Source organism: Penaeus vannamei, chromosome 22, assembly GCF_042767895.1.
Source record: "Penaeus vannamei isolate JL-2024 chromosome 22, ASM4276789v1, whole genome shotgun sequence".
Taxonomy (NCBI): Eukaryota; Metazoa; Arthropoda; class Malacostraca; order Decapoda; family Penaeidae; genus Penaeus; species Penaeus vannamei.
Window position 1 is genome coordinate 17123180 of NC_091570.1, and position 20000 is coordinate 17143179.

The 20000-nt window shown below is 34.9% G+C and overlaps 3 protein-coding genes across 3 annotated transcripts in view; 1 reads left to right on the forward strand and 2 right to left on the reverse strand.

Annotated features, from left to right (window-relative positions):
* Positions 1 to 6012, forward strand: part of LOC113823372 (CUE domain-containing protein 2-A) — a 13769-nt gene extending 7757 nt beyond the window's left edge. The window contains exons 6-7 of the mRNA XM_027375994.2: positions 763 to 894; positions 1544 to 6012. Of these exons, the coding sequence (XP_027231795.1) occupies positions 763 to 894; positions 1544 to 1690 (279 nt within the window). The 3' untranslated portion in view covers positions 1691 to 6012. The remainder of the gene's footprint in view (positions 1 to 762; positions 895 to 1543) is intronic.
* Positions 6013 to 10625: 4613 nt separating this feature from the next.
* LOC113823382 (transmembrane protein 17) lies at positions 10626 to 15374 on the reverse strand. Its single transcript, XM_027376010.2, has 4 exons — positions 15177 to 15374; positions 12012 to 12115; positions 11736 to 11849; positions 10626 to 11300 (listed from the first exon to the last, which is right to left on the reverse strand). Exons 1-4 carry the CDS (start codon positions 15298 to 15300, stop codon positions 11061 to 11063), a joined length of 582 nt encoding a protein of 193 aa, XP_027231811.1. The 5' UTR covers positions 15301 to 15374; the 3' UTR covers positions 10626 to 11060.
* Positions 15375 to 16221: 847 nt separating this feature from the next.
* The window catches only part of LOC138865653 (phenoloxidase-activating factor 1-like), a 13055-nt gene continuing 9276 nt past the window's right edge, over positions 16222 to 20000 (reverse strand). The window contains exons 5-8 of the mRNA XM_070136676.1: positions 18846 to 19104; positions 18179 to 18281; positions 17718 to 17872; positions 16222 to 17133 (exon numbers count right to left, since the gene is read on the reverse strand). Coding sequence (XP_069992777.1) covers positions 16624 to 17133; positions 17718 to 17872; positions 18179 to 18281; positions 18846 to 19104 — 1027 coding nt within the window. The 3' untranslated portion in view covers positions 16222 to 16623. The remainder of the gene's footprint in view (positions 17134 to 17717; positions 17873 to 18178; positions 18282 to 18845; positions 19105 to 20000) is intronic.

The following is a 20000-nucleotide window of genomic DNA, read 5'->3' on the forward strand; positions in this document are numbered from 1 at the left end:
AGGCCTGATAGAGCATCACACTGGCTGGACGCCCGGCATTGTTTATTTTTTTCGGATGTCTCATATATGGGACACTCGTCGCGATTGGGCTAGAGATATTATGCGTGTAAGAGAGATTGAATTGATGTTAGTCTCATGATAGTAAGGACTAGATTGCATAGGAGAATTATATTTTTTTCTTTTAGATCATAGTAGCAAAAAGGATGATAAGAATGATGATGTCATATGCATGAAGAAATATCGTCTCGAAGATGATTCGCAGTGAATTTTGCATATGCGAACTTTGGCCTGATTACCAGTGACCATCAGTTCCCATAGAGTCTATATCATTAAAATCTTTTGTCAGCAGTTTTAACACAGAGCTTAAACCAGTTCACAGAAATGTAGAGTTACTATGCATTTTAACAGTTGAATGAAGATTCTTGCAATAAGGCTAATGATTTGCATTATTTGAAGAAGTTGTCTTATATTTTTAAGGTAATGTGGAATTTTATTATTTATCTTATTCATCTTTGTCTTAATTTTCTTCCTCTTCTTCTTTCTTTTTTCCTTCTTTCCCTGATTTCCTCTGTACTTTTCCTTCTTCTTCTTACACTCCCTATGTCCTCCTCCTCCTCCTCTTCCTCCTCCTCCTCATCCTCTTCCTCCTCCTCCTCCTCCTCCTCCTCCTCCTCCTCCTCCTCCTCCTCTTCATGGTTGTCATACTCTGTTATAAATTATTTCTTTTTTTTTTTCTTACATTTTTTTCTTTTTTTCTAATAGCTTGTTCCAGGGGCCAAAGGGAACAAAAAGAAGATAGATGACAAAGAAGTTCGAATCTCCATCATCAATCGCTATGGATTTGTCGATCACGATGATGATGCTCGTGAGCATAGGCCTGTTGCACCTAAGTGGGTAAGTATTATGTGGGGTACTGGATTCATTTTATGTTGTAATCAGACATCACTCATTCTATAATGGTGTCAGACTTCATTCATTTCATAAAGGTACCAGTTTTCATTTAGTCATGTTAGTATCAGATATTATTCATTTTAGTGTATGGATTATAGAGAATCATTCATTTTATAATGGTATCCAGCTTAAGTAAATATATTGTATCAGTATTGGATTTCATTTATGGCATATTTATGTTAGATTTCATTGATTTGATAATTATGTCTTTTTGTTGAAGTCATTTTTTACCGCTTATTTAGTAACATTATGGTTATGGGAGGAGTGTGTACATGAAGAATACTAGAATATTTTCAGAGTTTAATTTTTTTTTATTGATAATATGTTAGCTTTTCTTCAATTTTTTTTTTAAGATGCAGTTTGTTTAGTTTCATTTTAGAGAAACATTTGGATGAATATGAAGTGTTTCATAGCATTATTTACTATTTTCCACATTTTTTTTTCTTCCTTTCTTTCTTTCTTTCATGATATATCACAATTTTTAAAGATTTTCATTGTATCTTTTACGAGAGCTTCATCATTATTGAAAGCCTTTGAAGCTATATGATAATCCACAATAGCTAAATATTATAACTCACCCTTGTTCTCACAGGAAGGGAAGAAGATGGTGCGCTACCGTGATAACAAGGTTGTGAGCCTCAAGGGAGAAAGGTACACGGAGTTCAAGAAGGATGAGACGGCTGAGATGAAGAAGACATATGTGCACCTCAAACCGGGCAAGCAGTATCGATTCCACTGATCCACAGGGTACAAACCTTACTACATTGCCGCTGTCCAGTGTCACCAGGGCGAGGGGTCGAGGGATGGTGTGGGCCAGGGCGGTAAGGTTTGTTTTTGTAATCAACACCAGAGTTATTTATGTTACGCGATAAGGCCGCAGCTTGAGGGCGAGTACAGACTTGCGAGAGCCTTGAGTGACGTGATGCTGTTGGTGGGTTCAGTGGAACTTTTAGCATATAATCTCATGAGAATTCTCATCACTCTTCATTGTTGTTCATTAGTGTTATTATGTAGTTACTGCTTCAGTGTCAGTAATTGTATTTTAGTGTGTGAATTGCTTATTAGGTACCAAAGAAGACATAGGTTATTAATTGAGGCACTTTACAGCCAGAATAGGAAAGTGGTTAAAAAGAAATACTCAGAATTATATAGAATATCCTGCGAAAGATTCTTGAAGCCATACTCGAATAGGGTGGAGCTTGCACTGCAGCGTGCAATACTGTGCGATATAACAAGATTTAACCATGACACACTAGACTCTGTCATTAGTCATAAAGATTTTATTATATTACAATACTTATGGTATATGATTTTTACAAATTGGAAAACTGGTAGGTTATTTTCATATGTAGGCGAGCTTGTTCATAATGACTCCAATAAAACCATAATATATAGCGGAAGGAAAGATCTGTGCAGTTTTTTATATCTTTATTGTAGAGTAGCTTTATTCTCGGATGAATTAAAAACGGTTGATGATTGTAAATGGACAACAGTCAATAGGTATATGTGCAGCTCCCTCAACACTGCACGGGTGGTAAGAATACCTCAAACTATCTATAGTTTATTAGATGTAAATGCAGAATTCGCAGTTCCTGCATTAAAGAGATGAATTTGCATAATCAGAAAAGCAATAGCAAAGACCAAGCAAATATGTGTTTGTTTATGAATTATGTAGTTACCAGTAAATATAGTTTGAAAATTATTAGTCAGGCATTCTTGTTATTCCAATGAATTGGTTTGGGATCATGTTTTTTGGACCATTTTAAAGGATTTTATCCTCTTTTTTTATTAGGTTACAATTTTCCTACACATATGCAAGTATTTGTATATGTACTCTTCCATAGTAAATGGAATCAATTAAGTTTCTTCTACCTAGTCTATGTATTTAGCTGTGGCATATCCTATGATTACTTTCTCTTTCCATTATTATTAGATATAATAGCAGCATTACAGATATGTAGTATTCTTTAGACAGCAGACTTTTCTCAGACTTTCTTGACCACAGCCCATTTCTCTGGCAATGGAGTGATAATCACGTTATCATTTGATATTAACCCTTAAGGACTGACAACCTCGGTAGCCAGAAATTGCTCAAATAAGCACAAAATCAAGTGATATTCAAATGGTAATAACATTTGCATTACTTCAAGAAATCTAAAGTGAGGGACATATTACATTCATCATAGACTAGAGGGCCTTAAAAAAGGCAAACTAGAAAGCAATCAGAATTGTGTGTGAGAAAAGGCATGTCGACATAAACATCCATTTTGCCTTTGTGCCAAGTAGGTATTTTAAACCAATCCAGGCCATGAGGGTTAAGGCACATTAGTTTTATACAAGAAGTTTTCATTTTTTATGATAAGGTAAGAAGTCTCGGGCATTAGATACAGATTTATGTTTCTTTCTTGATAATACTGATGATCATGATGATGATGATTATCAACTTCATTGTTAAAAAAAAATCCTATAAAAGGTATCCTCTATTCACAGAGTTTAATTAAAGTTGGTTGTTTCCTTTCCTGGTAGTACCCTTACCATACTGCTGAAAGGGAGGGCTAGGATAGGATGATGATAGTTATAGTTCTTAAATAATTATACAATGGTCAAGGTTTTAAAAGACAGTCTTCCCAAATTGAAATATCTTCATGTAACAATAGTTTTTTTTAAATCTTGGCATGTTAGTTTCCAAATTTTTGTTAGAATCTCATGAGCAGTTTAGCTTTTCACAGAATATTTATATATATTGATATTTTAGAAACCTATTTCTATGCCATGGTACTTTGATATGTCATTTCAGAATCTTGCTTACTCAGCAAGGTGTCTATGAATTTAGGTTTTGGAGTGAGTTACAAATTTCCTTCTTCTCTCTTCTCTCTCCTCTTCCTCCTTATCCCCATCCTGCTTTTATTTATATTACACTATGATAGAGAGATTCATTTACATCTTTGGTTGGACAATTTTCATTTTGGTTCAGCTGTAATGGTAATCTAGACCTTGAAAATTACCCTAAGGATGTTGCTTTAAGTTAATGTTACTCTTAGTTTCTTTAACAAGTTTATGTATACTTGTTTGTGGACCTGGTCTGAATCTCCATAAGGGCATTGCTTTTTAACAATTTTTTCTTCTTTAGAAGACCACAAATGTGTAACAAAAATATTGGTCTTTCCAAAGAAAGCCATGTAAAGGAGTAAGATATATTCATATAAACCTGCAGGTTTGATAAAACAGGTTTTATTTTGTTACTGAAATTTAGACATTCCAATTTCTTGTATGTCTTTGGCAATTGATGTTAGATTTTGTGTAGTGCATATTATTGTGAGGGACAAATTAAATGTCATGAGAAGGAAAATATAATCAGCAGCTATTTTGAGAATGAAGTGTCTTAATTGAACTTCAAGCTATGTACCTGTTTTGTCATGTTGGAATTCAGTATTATAGCTGTATCACAGTGTATGTGGTTTAGTTGAAGATTACACATGATCAGGATATGTTTAGCGAGAGGCGATAATCTACTATTCTTGCAGATTATGGCATTGATTGGCTTGTTGATAATTTACTAAATAATTGGCTATTTAAATTTCCTTTGTTGTTTGTGGTCTCTTGTAGATGGTGAGACAAAGTAGTATGTATTTATTTTTTTCTGTCTCTTTACTTTACTTCTTCATATTAATGCACAGTGACAGGATAGTGAATCTACTAATTCCACTTATTAACTCTTTCCAAAAGATAGCTGTCTTATTAGTATAACCCTCTACTTAGATCAGTGTTGTTTTAGTAATAGGTAGCTTTCTCGCAGCTTCTTTAGTTAGTTAAGACTTTATAGAACATATTTATTTTTTATATTTTGCTGCTGTACAAAATATTATATGTTTGTATGTTAATCCTTGGATTTTTATTTTGCTTGTGTTATAGCTAAGAGAATGTGCAAATGTTGACCAGAAAAGTAAGCTTACATACGGGACAGGGATAACTTGAGAATAAGTGCACATGTACCATTTCTACGGGAAGAAGGGCTATGGCTTTTCTGTGTCTCTTGACTATATAACTGGCACTGGCTTTACCTAATACACTTACTTTAACATAAACTGATATTATGAATTGCTTCTTCATATATTTCTTTGGCTTCAAAGAATTTTTGGAGATCTTTCAGACTGAGAAGTTTATGGCTAAGTGAGTTTTATGGTTGTTGAAGTGACTTCCTGATTCAGTAAACAGGTTTTTCAAAGCATTCCTGCTGTACACTAGACCAGCTAACTTTACAAATGGAATATAGAATGTGTTCAGTTAGTTCATGTGTCAAATCAAAGCTTTTGCCATATTCCTACTTTTTATCTCAGCATTTCTTGTGAACAATTACAGACATGGCTGCTAGAACATGCATTGTGCTTTGAATGTCTTGTAAGGACTTTTGGTGTGATTAGGTTTCATTTTTGTCTAGTTTATTTTGATATGAACCCTTGTATGTTGGTGTGAGTTTTCATAAAGGAATATATATATATATATTTTTACACTTTTGAAGTTTTTCAGGATAAGGACTTTCATCACAGAAAGGTTTTTTCCTTCTTTTTTTAATTTTGTTAATTCCAATATTCATAGATGTCCTTTTGAAACAATACACAGTAATTTGTAATAATCCAATTTCTGAGACGATTGTCCATGCAATAATATGATAGGAATTTATCAATGCTTTTAATCTTATGATGATCAGTTACTACAGAGTGATAATGAGCACAACAGGAAATGGAATGGTTGTACTTATCTCTTTTTTCCCCCCAAGAAGTATGTACTGGTTGCAGTGATTTTTCCCATTTTCTTTACTTTCAAGATCTCATAGGAGAGAAATTTATTGTTTTAGATTTTTTTCCAGTTTGGAAAGACACAAGTACATATTACTTAAGGTTTCATTTGTTTTTGGATCTGATGAAATAAAAGTGTATGTAAGGTAGATGTTCAGGTTTCTACTTTTGTCTCTTCCTTATAGAAATTTCATTGTAAATCTTTATGTGATCTATAAATCGTCTTTGCTTATTATGTGTGGCTAATAAATGAGAAAAGATACTACGTCACTTATTTTATTTCAAGTTTGGATGTCTGTATTAGTGTGTGATGGCACTTTTCATTCTTATTGTATTGCTGTGTTTCATCATGAATGCAATTTGTAACCAGTTTTATAAAATATGTTATAAATTAAGTGCAACCACAACTGAATATTGACATCCATCCTAAGTGAATCCATTATTTAAAACATTAGTTCTATGTTCTTTCTTTCTCTTATGACAGAGAAGTGTATAGGCAGAATATTATTATACAGATTAAAAAGTCGTTAAGATAACTTAGAGAAGAAAGTTAATGGAATAAGGGACAGGAAATTGTATCCCTATTCATGATGTTGAATTAATGAAGATGATAATTAATAAAAACTACAGAAACTTAAGTAGGCACTCATTACTAAGATAAGAAACAAGAATAAAAAGTAACGCTAGAATGGCTCTCAAGATATAATAAAAAAATTCTTCAGAGAACTAAAACAAAATATTGGATTGTTGAATTATAACTATGTAATGAAGTTTTTAGATATTCAATCTCAACTCTTTTATTTTGAAAGAAAGTAGTGAAATGTGCATAAGAACCAGTAACTACTGAAAATATAAATACCTGTTAAGAGCTAGATATGAGGAATGATAATTAAATAATGATAAGAAATTAAAAAAAACAAGGACTCAAATATGCCAATGTGGAAAATTCAATGAATTGCCTTAACAGATACTGTTAAAGATTTTGTAAATATTTTGATACTGTATTTTTACTAGTATTGAACTTTTTCTAAGAGAAAGTTCATATAAATGATAATATTCCCATAGTTCTGGGAATATAGCTCATGGAAAAATAAATCTGTAGGCAGTTAATATAATGTCCAGAGTATATATATATATATATATATATATATATATATATATATATATATATATATATATATATATATATATTTAGTTTCACCACCTGAAGTTACATCATTTTCCTCTTTCGTCCAAAGCTAAACATCTTATCTGGGAAGGAGATATTCTTTCAACTTTTGTGAAATGACAATTTAGGAACAGTCTGTAGAATCACTTAGCATATATCATCTGTATTAAATTTACTTTAAAATCATTCTTATGTTCATGCAGTTAGCTCTCCTGTACAAAGTGTTCTGGGTATAAATCACAGTGGGAGCTATTTACATATATATATATAAAGAGAGAGAGAGAGAGTGAGTGAGTGAGTGAGTGAGTGAGTGAGTGAGTGAGTGAGTGAGTGAGTGAGTGAGTGAGTGAGTGAGTGAGTGAGTGAGTGAGTGAGTGAGTGAGTGAGTGAGTGAGTGAGTGAGTGAGTGAGTGAGTGAGTGAGTGAGTGAGTGAGTGAGTGAGTGAGTGAGTGAGAGAGAGAGAGAGAGAGAGAGCGAGTTCATGGAAAAATATATCTGTATATATATATATATATATATATATATATATATATATATATATATATATATATATATATATATTTATATTTATATATGTAAATAGCTCCCACTGTGATGTACACCCAGAACACTTTGTACAGGAGAGCTAACTGCATGAACATATGAATGATTTTAAAGTAAATTTAATACAGATGATATATGCTAAGTGATTCTACACTGTTCCTAAATTGTCATTTCACAAAAGTTGAAAGAATATCTCCTTCCCAGATAAGATGTTTAGCTTTGGAACAAGAGGAAAATGATGTTACTTCAGGTGGTGAAACTATTGTGCAAAAACAATGCAGAGAGTTGGTATGCTCACAGTAGATTGAATGCTGTAAAAATGTCTCTGTCTCCGACAAAGTGCACTTGGGTGTCCAAAAGAAAAGGCCAAGATGATGATAAAAGAAACAGGATTGGGGAAAATAATGTTTATCTCGAGGCCAAACTGTATTAGATGTATCTTCCTCATGTAATGTTTGAGCTATTTCATTCTGAAATGATATTTGGCTATCAAAGTGTGGGAATATAATGCCAATTTGATCACTTTTTGATAGTTCATTTCTGTTCCTTTCAAGCCGAAGCAGTGTTCAGCAGAAGTGGTATTTAGTTTCAGAAGTTGTTAGCCTAGACAAATATAAAGCCAAAGTTTCAGAGTTAAAGCCCCAGTAATACAAGCATCTTGTGGCCTGCAAGGCATATAGGTAAGTTATATTTGATATATCTCATGTTTGGCATGGGTGTAGTTAGCACACTCGACTGGTAAGAACACTCAATGAGTTGCAGTTTGATTGTAAAAGAATTAATTTTTCGTTCTTTTGATCTGTGAATATTTTCATCACAAAAATACCCCACTGCAGAGTATTGTGTCGTCAGTTTGCTGGTTAGAAAAGGAATACCATTTTCTTCTTACTATTACTCTTATTATTGTTCTTATTGTTATTACTATTAAAGTCACTCTTAGTATTATTAATATCAAATTCATTATTATCATTATTATTATTGTTATGGCTCTTATGTATCATTGTGATTATTACTCTTGTTATTTTGATGATGGTGATCATGGTCCAAAGTTTGCTTGGAATGGCCAAAGTTAGCTGTAATTTAGTAATAGCTACATATTTTTATCCCAAATTCATTACTTGTCTAAAGTTACATCTCAAGGGTAACTTTGGAAGATTATGGTTTTCTGACAGCATTTGCATTATTTCAACTTTATTGTTTATCTGGGTTCCTTGCCTTCACAAACCAAAAACTGGCCAAAAATATAAAGTTAGTAAAATTGTACTTAGATGTTATTTTTAAAACCTTCCAGCCTTCAAAAACACTTATAAAACCTTAAAAACACTTATAAAGTCACTACTAGGGGAGGAGTCGACACAAAGAAATTTGTCCTCCTCATTTACATCATTTTGGGAGGGATGGCAGTGATGATTATCTTTCATTAATGGCTACTGTGTTCAACTAAATCAGTATACTGTAAAATTAATGTATTATTTTTTTCAGTTCATTTTTTTTTCTTTTATATATATATAAAAATATTGAATGTATTTCTTAAGATGGGGAGCAATAAAAGATAAAAAGGATTATAAAGTAAAATTATGACAATTTTTTTTTATATATATACAAATTCTTGATATTTGGTAATGTGCAGCTTTCAATTGGCTTCTCCAAGTTTCCCATGTTCCTCCCCAAAGTTTATATGGGGGAAGGGGGGTCCCACAAATAAAGTTATGCTCTAAAATCATGGGGTTTTGCATTTTTCTGAGCACTTTTTTAAACTAGACCTTTGAGATATCGTATGAGGAATTAGTTTACATTTGGGGGGGAGAGGCTTGTTGAAAATTAAAATCATAATGGACTCACATCATTTTGTTAAGAAGAAGAAGAAGAAAAAAAACAAAACAAGGGAGGGGGGAAATTCTTATGGCCAGCTTGTTATATTTGTGCGAGGCCAAACTCAATGAATATTCATTATACAGACATGCCTATACACAGAAATATATACTTATCTATCAGTCTAGACATTCATATCTAGCAGACAGATAGATGAGTAAATGTTTATCTATCATATAGATAGACAAATGTCCATTTATTTCTGTGCATATGTATGTCCATATATATAAATATTCATTGGGTTGGGCCTCACATAATGTTAACAAACTAGCCACTAGTCTCCAATGAAGAAACTGACTAGAAAATCATCCCACACCTTACTTCTGACTTAATTTTTAATAGTTATTTTATTTACACTGCTGTTGCTCAAAAATTATGAGTCAAATTGATGAAATACCTTTATATTTCTCAACCTATTTGATTTGAGTGCTTTGTTACCCACACATTGCCCAGAATCTGAGCATATGGCATACTTGAGTGGTGTAGCTTGTACGACCAGCCCACATCAACACGTGTACGATGTCGACTTCTTGCCTCCCTTTTACAACGTTATTATCTCTCTTTCTGCATAAGCTTTTTTTTTGTTTTTTCATTCTCCAATGTCTATATTTGTCATTTGATATGCTGTATCCAGTTGGTTATAGGCTGTTTCATTACATAACACTCGTATGTTATGACATGTATACATGTTATACATGATTATGTCATGACGGCTATAGCTGTACCCGCCCCTGAGTGATTAAAGGAAAATTATATTACAAAGATGTGTCTCTGTCTGTCTCTCTCTCTCTCTCTCCATTCTCCTTCCCCCCTACATAAAAAGTAATACTTGTTAAACAGAATGGTTAATAATGATTCTCAGCTGCACACTTAACAAAAATATCATGTTTTCTTTTGCAATGACAAACAGTGGAAACATAAATCAAAAGGAATTATGGTGGGGAAACAAATATCATTTCACTGGTTTAATATAAAAGGCATAACTATACATTATCACAGTATCAGCTGTTGGCACTTTAACATTATAAATGCATATATTGGTATCTAAATCATCATACATTCCAGTGTGTGTGTGTGTGTGTGTGTGTGTGTGTGTGTGTGTGTGTGTGTGTGTGTGTGTGTGTGTGTGTGTGTGTGTATGTGTATGTGTATGTGTATGTGTATGTGTATGTGTGAGTGTGAGTGTGAGTGTGTGTGTGTGTGTGTGAGTGTGAGTGTGAGTGTGTGTGTGTGAGTGTGCGTGTGTGAGTGTGAGTGTGAGTGTGTGTATGTGTATGTGTGTGTATGTGTATGTGTATGTGTATGTGTATGTGTATGTGTATGTGTATGTGTATGTGTGGGTGTGGGTGTGTGCGCGTGCATGTGGGCGTGTGGGTGTGTGCGCGTGCATGTGGGCGTGTGGGTGTGGGTGTATGGGCATGTGGGTGTGTGGGCGTGTGGGCTTGTTGGTGTGTGTGCATGTGTGTGAGCGTGCTTGTGTGTGTGTGTGTGTGCATGCGTGTGCATATGGGTGTGTGAATTTATTAATAAGTGAGATAGTAAGAGTAAAGAGAAAACAGCAGATGACAGCACCATGTAGTTTATAAGTAAAATATGTGTAACAAAAAATGGAAGGGATTAAACCTGTATTTAAAAAAAAAAAGAACTGATAAGATATCTAAAAAATATATAGTCATTACGGTTATAACGGCAATTCTCGCTAGTAGTAATATTAATATAGCCGCTGCTTTCATTCATCTTGGTTTTGCCTCATCACCATGTACATGTGATATAGCCTAGTTTGGTGGGCAGCAGTTGCATTTATTGCATAATATCCAAAGAGAAGATGCAGCACTATGAATATGAGGAAAATGGAGTTGACAGCATAGTCCATAGGCAGAGGCCAAATTCCTGGAACAACCAGTAGAAAAACAAGGAGAGGAAGTTGCAAAAGGAGAGTGAGGAGCCAGCTGCCTGCCAATTCTGGGACCTGCAAAATGTAAAGAATTATTTTTAGTTTTTTAATACATTAGCCTGAGAAAGTCTGATTATACGTGGGACCTGTCAAATGTGACTGAAGAGTTATTGTAGGCTAACGGCCGGTTTGTTAAAATTCTGTAAGGCCTGACCCAGTGAATATTCATTATATGGACATGCATATACACAGAAATAAATGAATATCTATCAGCATATCTACCAAATAAATAGACAGATAGATAGAAATCCATTCATTTCTGTATATTTGCACCTGTACATATGAATATTCCTTGGGTCTGAGCTTGCACAATTTTAACAAACTGCCCGTGTCTGAAGCACTTCTCTATGCACAACTTTGTGCATAATAAAAAACATATATATAAAACAAATGAATGATAGGGAATACATGTGTAAAATCAATTAAAAATATATACAATAATAAACTAACCTTTTCTTCTAGATTTCCAATATGTCCTATATACAGGCGAATGACCTCAATCAGAGGAACTGCCACATATATGGCAACCAGGACAAACTGATATAAGTTGGACACATATTGAAACTGAAATCAATTTTATTAATTAATATATTTTCACTAAGTATAGATGTAATGTATATATTCTTACTCACTCACTCATTCATGCAATGAAACAAGTACATATTACATTGTTTACATAGTTATGCTTTTATTCAAACAAATACAAAAATCTCTCTACATAGTTACCTTCAGTGTTACCATGATCATTGAAGATGTTAACCAAAATGGGAAGAAAAGAGCTGAGAAGTAAAGTACCATTTGAAGAGGTAAACTTGATACGACCTCATTACCTGTGAGAAAGAACTGTCAGTTCCTCTAAAAGAAAAATAGTTCTACTGATTGTAATTTCCATTCTAATCTCTTCTCATAACATTAGCATTTGGCAAATAAGGAATTATTTTTTCAAATTATTTTAGATTGTAGGATTTTTTTTTTCTTAATAATAATAATAATAATAATAATAATAATAATAATAATAATAATAATAATAATAATAATAAAGTCCTTATTTTAGATCACTTGGTAGACATGTATTTACTGTTACCTGTAATCATTAGAAAACAAAGGAGCACTGATGAATAAGTGAAAAAGATTTTGAATATACTTATGGTCTCTGAATAGAGTGAAAGAGAGAATTTACATTTGTGTAATGTATTAATTTCTTCAAAAGAATATCAGATCTTGTTTTCACCTACTATTGCTTTTGGCTATCATAGTAAACTTTTGCTATGACTTTAAATGAACTGGTCTATGTACTGGCATAGTATAAAATAAATGGAATTCTTTGAAATAAAGCAACATATCTTATTTCAATAGAATAACTATACATACAAGTGAGATTGCTAGATATGCTGGCAAGATGCAATGCTGGATATATTTTTGTGGAATCATATACATATGATGTCAGCATACTAAGAGGGGTGACCAGGCACAAAGTCCGGACTTTGTGATTTGCAAAGCCTGCCTGTTATGACTGTGGCCACCTATTTACATAACCATACATGAGATGCAAAACACTGGCACACTTATCAAAACATAATGCTCTTGGGCATCATTTCTGTCTTCAACTAATACTTCATCATGGTTACATTTCCTAACTCCTTTAAAGCCCTTTCATAGTTACTGATATTTAGTGCTACTCATTCAATATGCATAGCCACTTATAAGTCAGCATAGTTGTTACAAAGCAAATTTAGATTTTAGGGAAACACATTTGCCTTATAAAAATAATTGTTAATAGTAAAGAAAATTTTAAAATATCTGGAGTGAGTATTAGAGATCAAAGGTCATAACTTATTTAAACACAGCAAGAGGTTTTGGATGTCAGATACTGCTAGTAGGATACTCGTACATGTTTTCTGGTACTTTACTTCCCACCCTGACAATTAGGTCCCAAACATGTCTGAGAAATTGCTGAATTAACCTTTATCAAAATGCCTGTAATTTTATGAAACCTGTCATTTTGGGATTATCCTTATCTCTTTCAGCAACTAAAGTGCCATCTCACTTATATTTTTTCTGCTAAATTTTGCATTTATGTATAAACTTTGCACATATAAATGGTCTGATTAGTGTACCACTGCTAGCAAACATAGTGCCCATGTACAACAAACATGACAACATCCATGTGAAATATTGAGAATCAAACAAGCATTCTCATGCATATTACATAAATTTAAAGAAATACAGTTATTTAAAGGAGACTACTATATTGGGCATATTTATGTGTATATATATATATATATATATATATATATATATATATATATATATATATATATATATATATATATATATATATATATATATATATATATTCTAAAACATTAGCTTATGTTTATATTAATTTCATTTATTTCATTCATCATTACAAACATTGCATTAAATAGATTTCCATAGCACATGATCAAGACGGCAATCAGTTATACAAAAACAGTTGCTAACATCTTCCTCTGGGAGGCAGAAAGCCTCATATAAATGTGGAAACACAAAAATTGACATAAAAAGTACTTGTCTGTTAGTGCTCAAATATTCTTCCTCCAACATCATGTGTTTTAATTCTTTCACATAACTGGCAAGCCATAAACAAATTCCATTTGCTGGACAATCTTTTCCCTATGTCAGTCTGTTCTACTTTTGGAATTACAAAATCTATAACCAGGACTGCATTGTCTTCAGGCCTAAACTATGAGGACTACTAATCGCCACAGATCAACAAGGCCACAGTATCATCCATTTTCTCCTCTAATATGCACCCTCAGCCTTTCTAATGGTGCTTCCTTGCCATTCCAATTATGCTTCTTTGGCTTATATAAAAAGGTGACACTATAGGACACTTAATTCAATACCGGTTGACTATTTGTAATGATATTAATAACAAATGGTACAAACTAGCTGCTCTAATAATATGGAGTTAGGCTCTTGTTGAATGTGAAATCATGTAAAATCTGATGATTATAGTGTGCTTACCTGCCCAGTGAGCTAAGGCACCTGAATATTAATCTTGAGTTCAGGATATCAAGCTTCTCATTATTATCATTGTAGGCATGAGAATATTAAGCAGTAGCTCCTACACTTGTGGTCTTTAAGCTTATACTTTTATTGACTAAATATTAAATAAATAATGCATAGTTTTCATATATCATTAATAAAAGGGCAATGTTTGCTGAAAAGACCACTATAAATACCAGGATAATGGCATTTATCTTAAAAAGAATTATCAGTCTCATCTCCCAAACAAATTATAATATCCTCTCAAATTCCATAAATAAATAAATAAATACACGTTTTACAGAAACAATCACATGGGTCATTTTTTCTTATGGGCGACAGCTGAGGGGGGCATGAAATGTATGAGGGCAATTGCAAGTAAAATGTGAATAATCTTCACAGAATTAGTCCAGGAAAACAAAGAATCCTCCCCATATTAACAGAAGAAAGAGAATCGAAAAGACTTTGCAATGCCCGTTTGCTCTCTCCTGCCATGAATATGTGGTGCATTCTTTGTTTTTCTGGGTAGGGGTCGGGAGGCAGCAGCCCCCTAATGGGGGATCACAGAGTCCACAGCCTCCTGCATTAGATAAAAAAAGGGACTGAATTTTTGTATATTTCATATTTTACCACGCAAGTTCCCTAGTAACTTTCATGCCCTCCCCTGCTAACAGGGTCAAGAATGTGGTGGTTTGGGAGGTTTCCACGCAATCATTTTATAAATTTGGAAACCACGGTGAGAGGAATCCGACGATACCAAAATCATGACCCGTTTGGTGGAACTATTAGAAAAAAAATACCACCACATGTCATTTCATGCCACTGACAAACAATTGTATGAATAAAAACTAAAATACGTACCATAAGAATTTTCCCCAAGCTGATCAAACGAGACACTTGGGAAAAACTTTCCGGTTAGACTCTCCACTGTACTGGACACCAGACGTCTAGCATTTTCATAATTATGAGCATACAATTTAGACATTTTGTTCCTTTGGCAGCTTAATTTCTCTCTTCTACCACGCTGGATTGGGCTTGTTTACAAACAAACTCAACGAAACGCGTTTCCATAGCAACGCGAATCAAAGAAAATGAATGATCGGCCTTTTTGTAAGGGGAAACATATAAAATATCAAATGTCCTTTCTATACTAGTATCACCATTATCAGACAAACCTCATAATTTCTATAATGATTGCTAATATCATCATCATTACTACTTTATGCTTGTTGTTGTTGTTTTTACTCTCACTATAATTTTTATCATGATTATTATTATCAATATGAGTTTGGTTAATTTTGTTATTATCATTATCATTATTACCATTATCATTATCAAGATAATTATCGTTATCAATATCATCAATAGCAATATGATTATTGTTGCTGTTGTTATCATTATCATTATCATTGTTAGTATCATTATTATCATTGTTCTTATCATCATTATTATAATTAATACTATTAGTTATAATTACTATTATCATTATCCTTAATACTATTATTATCATTATCATTATTATTATTATTATAATTACATTTTTACTATCATTATCAATCTTACTTTTTTGTGTTATTCTTTTCACAGCGCAAAAAAAAAAAAAAAAAAAAAATGTAATTTGCTTGTTTCATCAGAATTGTAAGGCTGACATGAGAAGTGAGGGAGATGACAGAAAAGGGGGAAAGACAGGAAAGATAAACAGACAGGCCATAGTAGAAAAAAAAGACTAACAGTCTCTGTATGTGCATCTATCTCTCTCCTTCCCTCTCTTTCTATCTGTCTCTGTCTCTCTCTCGCTCCCTCTCTCTTTCTCTCCATTTCTGTCTGTCTCTCTCTCTCTCTCACTGTGTGTGTTTGTGTGTGTGTGTGTGTGTATGTGTGCGAGGAAAGCAAATCACACAACAGATTAATATGCAAGTAATAAAAATTCATTTTATTGTGGAAAATAAATACAGAGCCTGCATCAACATGACCAGGTACATACAAATATGTTTACCATCAGAAATGTAGAAAGGATCATTTGAGCATATAGTTTTATTATTTGAGGTTATGAATCTAGTAATAATATCAACATGATATAACTCAAGGAATATGAGAACTAGCATCATCACGTTCCAAATATTGCTTATTTCTTCTCCATAAACCGAAGATATAGTAATATGCTGCCGTCAGTTGATTTTTCTGTTGCAGATGGAACTTCAGTCTCACCTACAAACAAGCACTGGAATACGGGCCGTAAAAAAGCATTTTACTGCCCACAGCTGTCGTAAAGAACAACTGATTTCGAGTGACAGTGGATTCAGGATTTTTAATCCAAGAAAAGTATGATGTCGGAGTTCGCTGCTTCGTCTGCTGTCCTAATTGTTGTGTTTTCTACTTGATTCGGTTGTTCGTTGTTACCCACTTCAGGACGGGCTTCAGGATCTGCAACGAGTTGGGAGTTCCTGAAACCCGATCTCTGAAATAGATCCCTAGTTCCAAACTCCCCCGCAAAAGTGATAGTGCCAGAATCCACAGAATCATCGCGATTGGCTGAATCTTGTCTAGCCGTCGATAGCTGATCAAAGACTCCGTCCTGAGCTCTCCGACTACTCATCCTTCCGCTGTGTGACCTCCTACGCAGTTCCTTTTTCTGGGGGCTGTTGGGGGCTATATAACCCGTGATCCAGTCCATGTAGGAAGAGACCCTCGTATACACGCCCAAGAGACCACAGGGGGCATTCGTTCCGATGCCGAAACTCACCACGCCCACCACCGTATACTCGCACACGCTTCCGTTGCTTTCTTCTCTCTCCACCAGAGGCCCTCCACTGTCGCCCTGGAAGATGGCAGGGGAGGGGGTCGTGTTGAAAGTTGTGGTTATTTGCTAATCTCATCAGTAGTAGATAACTGCATGGTCTTTTGGTTATGCCTTTTATATGACCATGTTATGGCTCTTAAGTTTCTATTACATTTTTTGTAACTGTATGACTCCTTGCTAAGATTATAGGCAGAATATTGATTTATGATTTTTAACCAATATAATGTAAATCATAATCATGTGAGATTGTGACAGGAATGGCAATACGACTTAATGGCCGATTTATGGTTAGCGACTGCAGTGTTTACAAGACGTCTATTTCTTAGACATCTCTCACATAGGATGTTACTTCTGAATAAGCAAATGTAAGAGCATGGACAAGATTCCAAAATATTAAGTTAAAGAAAACGAATTCCAATAAAGCATCCACCCGAAAAATCCCGTTGCTTTTTAAAATGGACGAAATCGCGAGAAAACATCTGCACATTCTACAAAATACGTTTATTATTAACCCTTTTACTTTTATCATTGCCTATCAAACAAAAGAAAGAAAAAAGTCGTTCGCGAGAGACACAACTTGGTGCCAGATGCCCTTTCCTCACCTGGCACGCGTCGCGCCCTTCCGTCCCGGCGCAGAGCATGTCCTGGGTGATGCCGAAGGGGATGGTGTAGGGACTGGCGACCTTGGAGGAACAGGTGAGCCGATCCACCACGGGCACGGACGCCTTCTTCAGGATACGAGTCATCTCAGTCATCCCTGAGGAGGAAGGAGGTGTTACGAAGGATGTGGCAGAGAGGATAAAGAAAGGGAGATCATTTTGTGGTGCGCTTGATCATTCCTGTAAGCACGAATAATCACCTCATAGTCACAAGCATATATATTCTGCATATAACCATACGTCAGCAGAAACACCCATCTTTATTATGTGAGAAAATGTAAAAAAAAAAAATATATATATATATATATATATATATATATATATATATATATATATATATATATATATATATATATATATATATGAATAATGTTATCAAGACGTCACTTAACGTAAAAATGTACCTTCTGTGTGTCCCCAGCCCACCACAGTCAAGCTCCTCCCAAGATAGTCTTCTCTGGGGTTGGTGGGCAGACAGGCAGGCAACACCCGTTTCGTGAGCACCGCCTGCAGAAGGAGACGAAGGTTTATATTAGAAATGTCCTGTTACTTATGATAGTTACGCTATTTTCATTGTTCGTTGGCTATATATCAATGTATGTCTATATCTGGCTATATCTATAGATCTATCTTCTACTTATCTATAAATATGCATATAGCTAGATAGATAAATGTGTAATGCATAGGCACAGTGTGAAAAGAATGTAATTGGACTTGTATATACGAATCTTTGTATATACATTACTGTGTGTGTGTGTGTGCGTGTGCGTGTGCGTGTGCGTGTGCGTGTGCGTGTGTGTGTGTGCGTGTGCCTGCAAGGTCTATATAAGTACTTATATATTCCTTGTGTGCGTGTGTGTGCTTATTTGAGGTGTGTATGTGTGTGTGTTTATATAAAAAAATGGACCACCCTGTTCCACTCACTCATTGACTCACGAATTCTCCCTCTCTCTTTCTCCATTAACATGTTTTATCCCATTCACTCATTCAGTCAGTCTCTTCATTTTTCTACCCTCTATTTTATGGATTCCTCCCCTCACTCACACTCCCCCTTTCCCCTCCACAACCCACCGGCCTCTTGAGTTTGGCGAGAGCGATGTCGTGGTAATTGAATCTCCTCGGGTAATGCGGGTGGATGATGTCGAACTCCACCTCGATCTCCTGCTCCACCGGCGCCGTCTCCTCGTCCTCGTCCTCCACCACCTCCTCCTCCAGTGGCCCCGCCCGGTAGAGGGACGGAGGACGCATCCCCTTTAGCCGAGGGATGCGTTGGGAGGAGTTGTAGTGGCGGTCGTGTTCGCCGAGCTTCACCCAGTACGTGACGCCTTCTCTGAAATAAACATGGGGATTTTTTTTTTCTTTTTTTTTTACGTTTTAATTCTGTATTAATTTTCTATTTTTCTTTTTCCTTTTTGTTACGAGTTCGAATTCTATATTATTTTTTATTTTATTATTATTATTATTTTTGTATGAGTTCTATATTCATTTTCTTGAATTATATGCAGGAGTAAAAAAAAAAAAAAAAAAAAAATCAACAACAAAAATATGAATAATGTTATCAAAATTGTATGGGAGATTGTGGGGTCAGGGGTGATTCGCTATGGCTGCTTAGGTGGATATGATGGCAGGTGAGGAGAAGGTTAGTGTATTAGGTTTGTTTTGGAAAGGTGACAATTGAGGGACCGATCCAGGTACCATCATCTGACGTCATTATTATCTCTCTCTCTCTCTCTCTCTCATTCTCTCTCTCTCTCTCTCTCTCTTTCTCTCTCTCTCTCTCTCTCTCTCTCTCTCTCTCTCTCTCCTCTCTCTTTATCTCTCTCTCTCTCTCGCTCTCGATCTCTCTCTCTTTCTCTCTCTCACTCACTCACTCACTCTCACTCCCTCTCTCACCCTCACTCCCTCTCTCACTCATTTCCTCTCTCACTCACTCCCTCTCTCACTCCCCCCATCTCTCTCTCTCCCTCACTCCCTCTCTCTTTTACCCTCCCTCCCCCTATCCCTCCTCCTTTCTCTCTCTCTCTCTCTCTCTCTCTCTCTCTCTCTCTCTCTCTCTCTCTCTCTCTCTCTCTCTCTCTCTCTCTCTCTCTCTCTCTCTCTCCCGCTCCCTCTCCTCCCTCCCTCACTCCCTCCCTCTCTTACCCTCCCTCCCCCCATCTCCCTCCTTTCTCTCTCTCTCTCTTTTTTTTTTTTTTTTTTATCTTACCCTGCCTCCCTCCAACCCTT

Excerpts from the sequence above, each read along its gene's own strand:
- LOC113823382 (XM_027376010.2), bottom strand. The coding sequence starts at position 15,300 with ATGTCTAAATTGTATGCTCATAATTATGAAAATGCTAGACGTCTGGTG. Across the intron at positions 12,116-15,176 it reads GCTTGGGGAAAATTCTTATG|GTAATGAGGTCGTATCAAGT; the intron begins GTACGTATTTTA and ends TCTTTCTCACAG. Across the intron at positions 11,850-12,011 it reads TGATCATGGTAACACTGAAG|TTTCAATATGTGTCCAACTT; the intron begins GTAACTATGTAG and ends AATTGATTTCAG.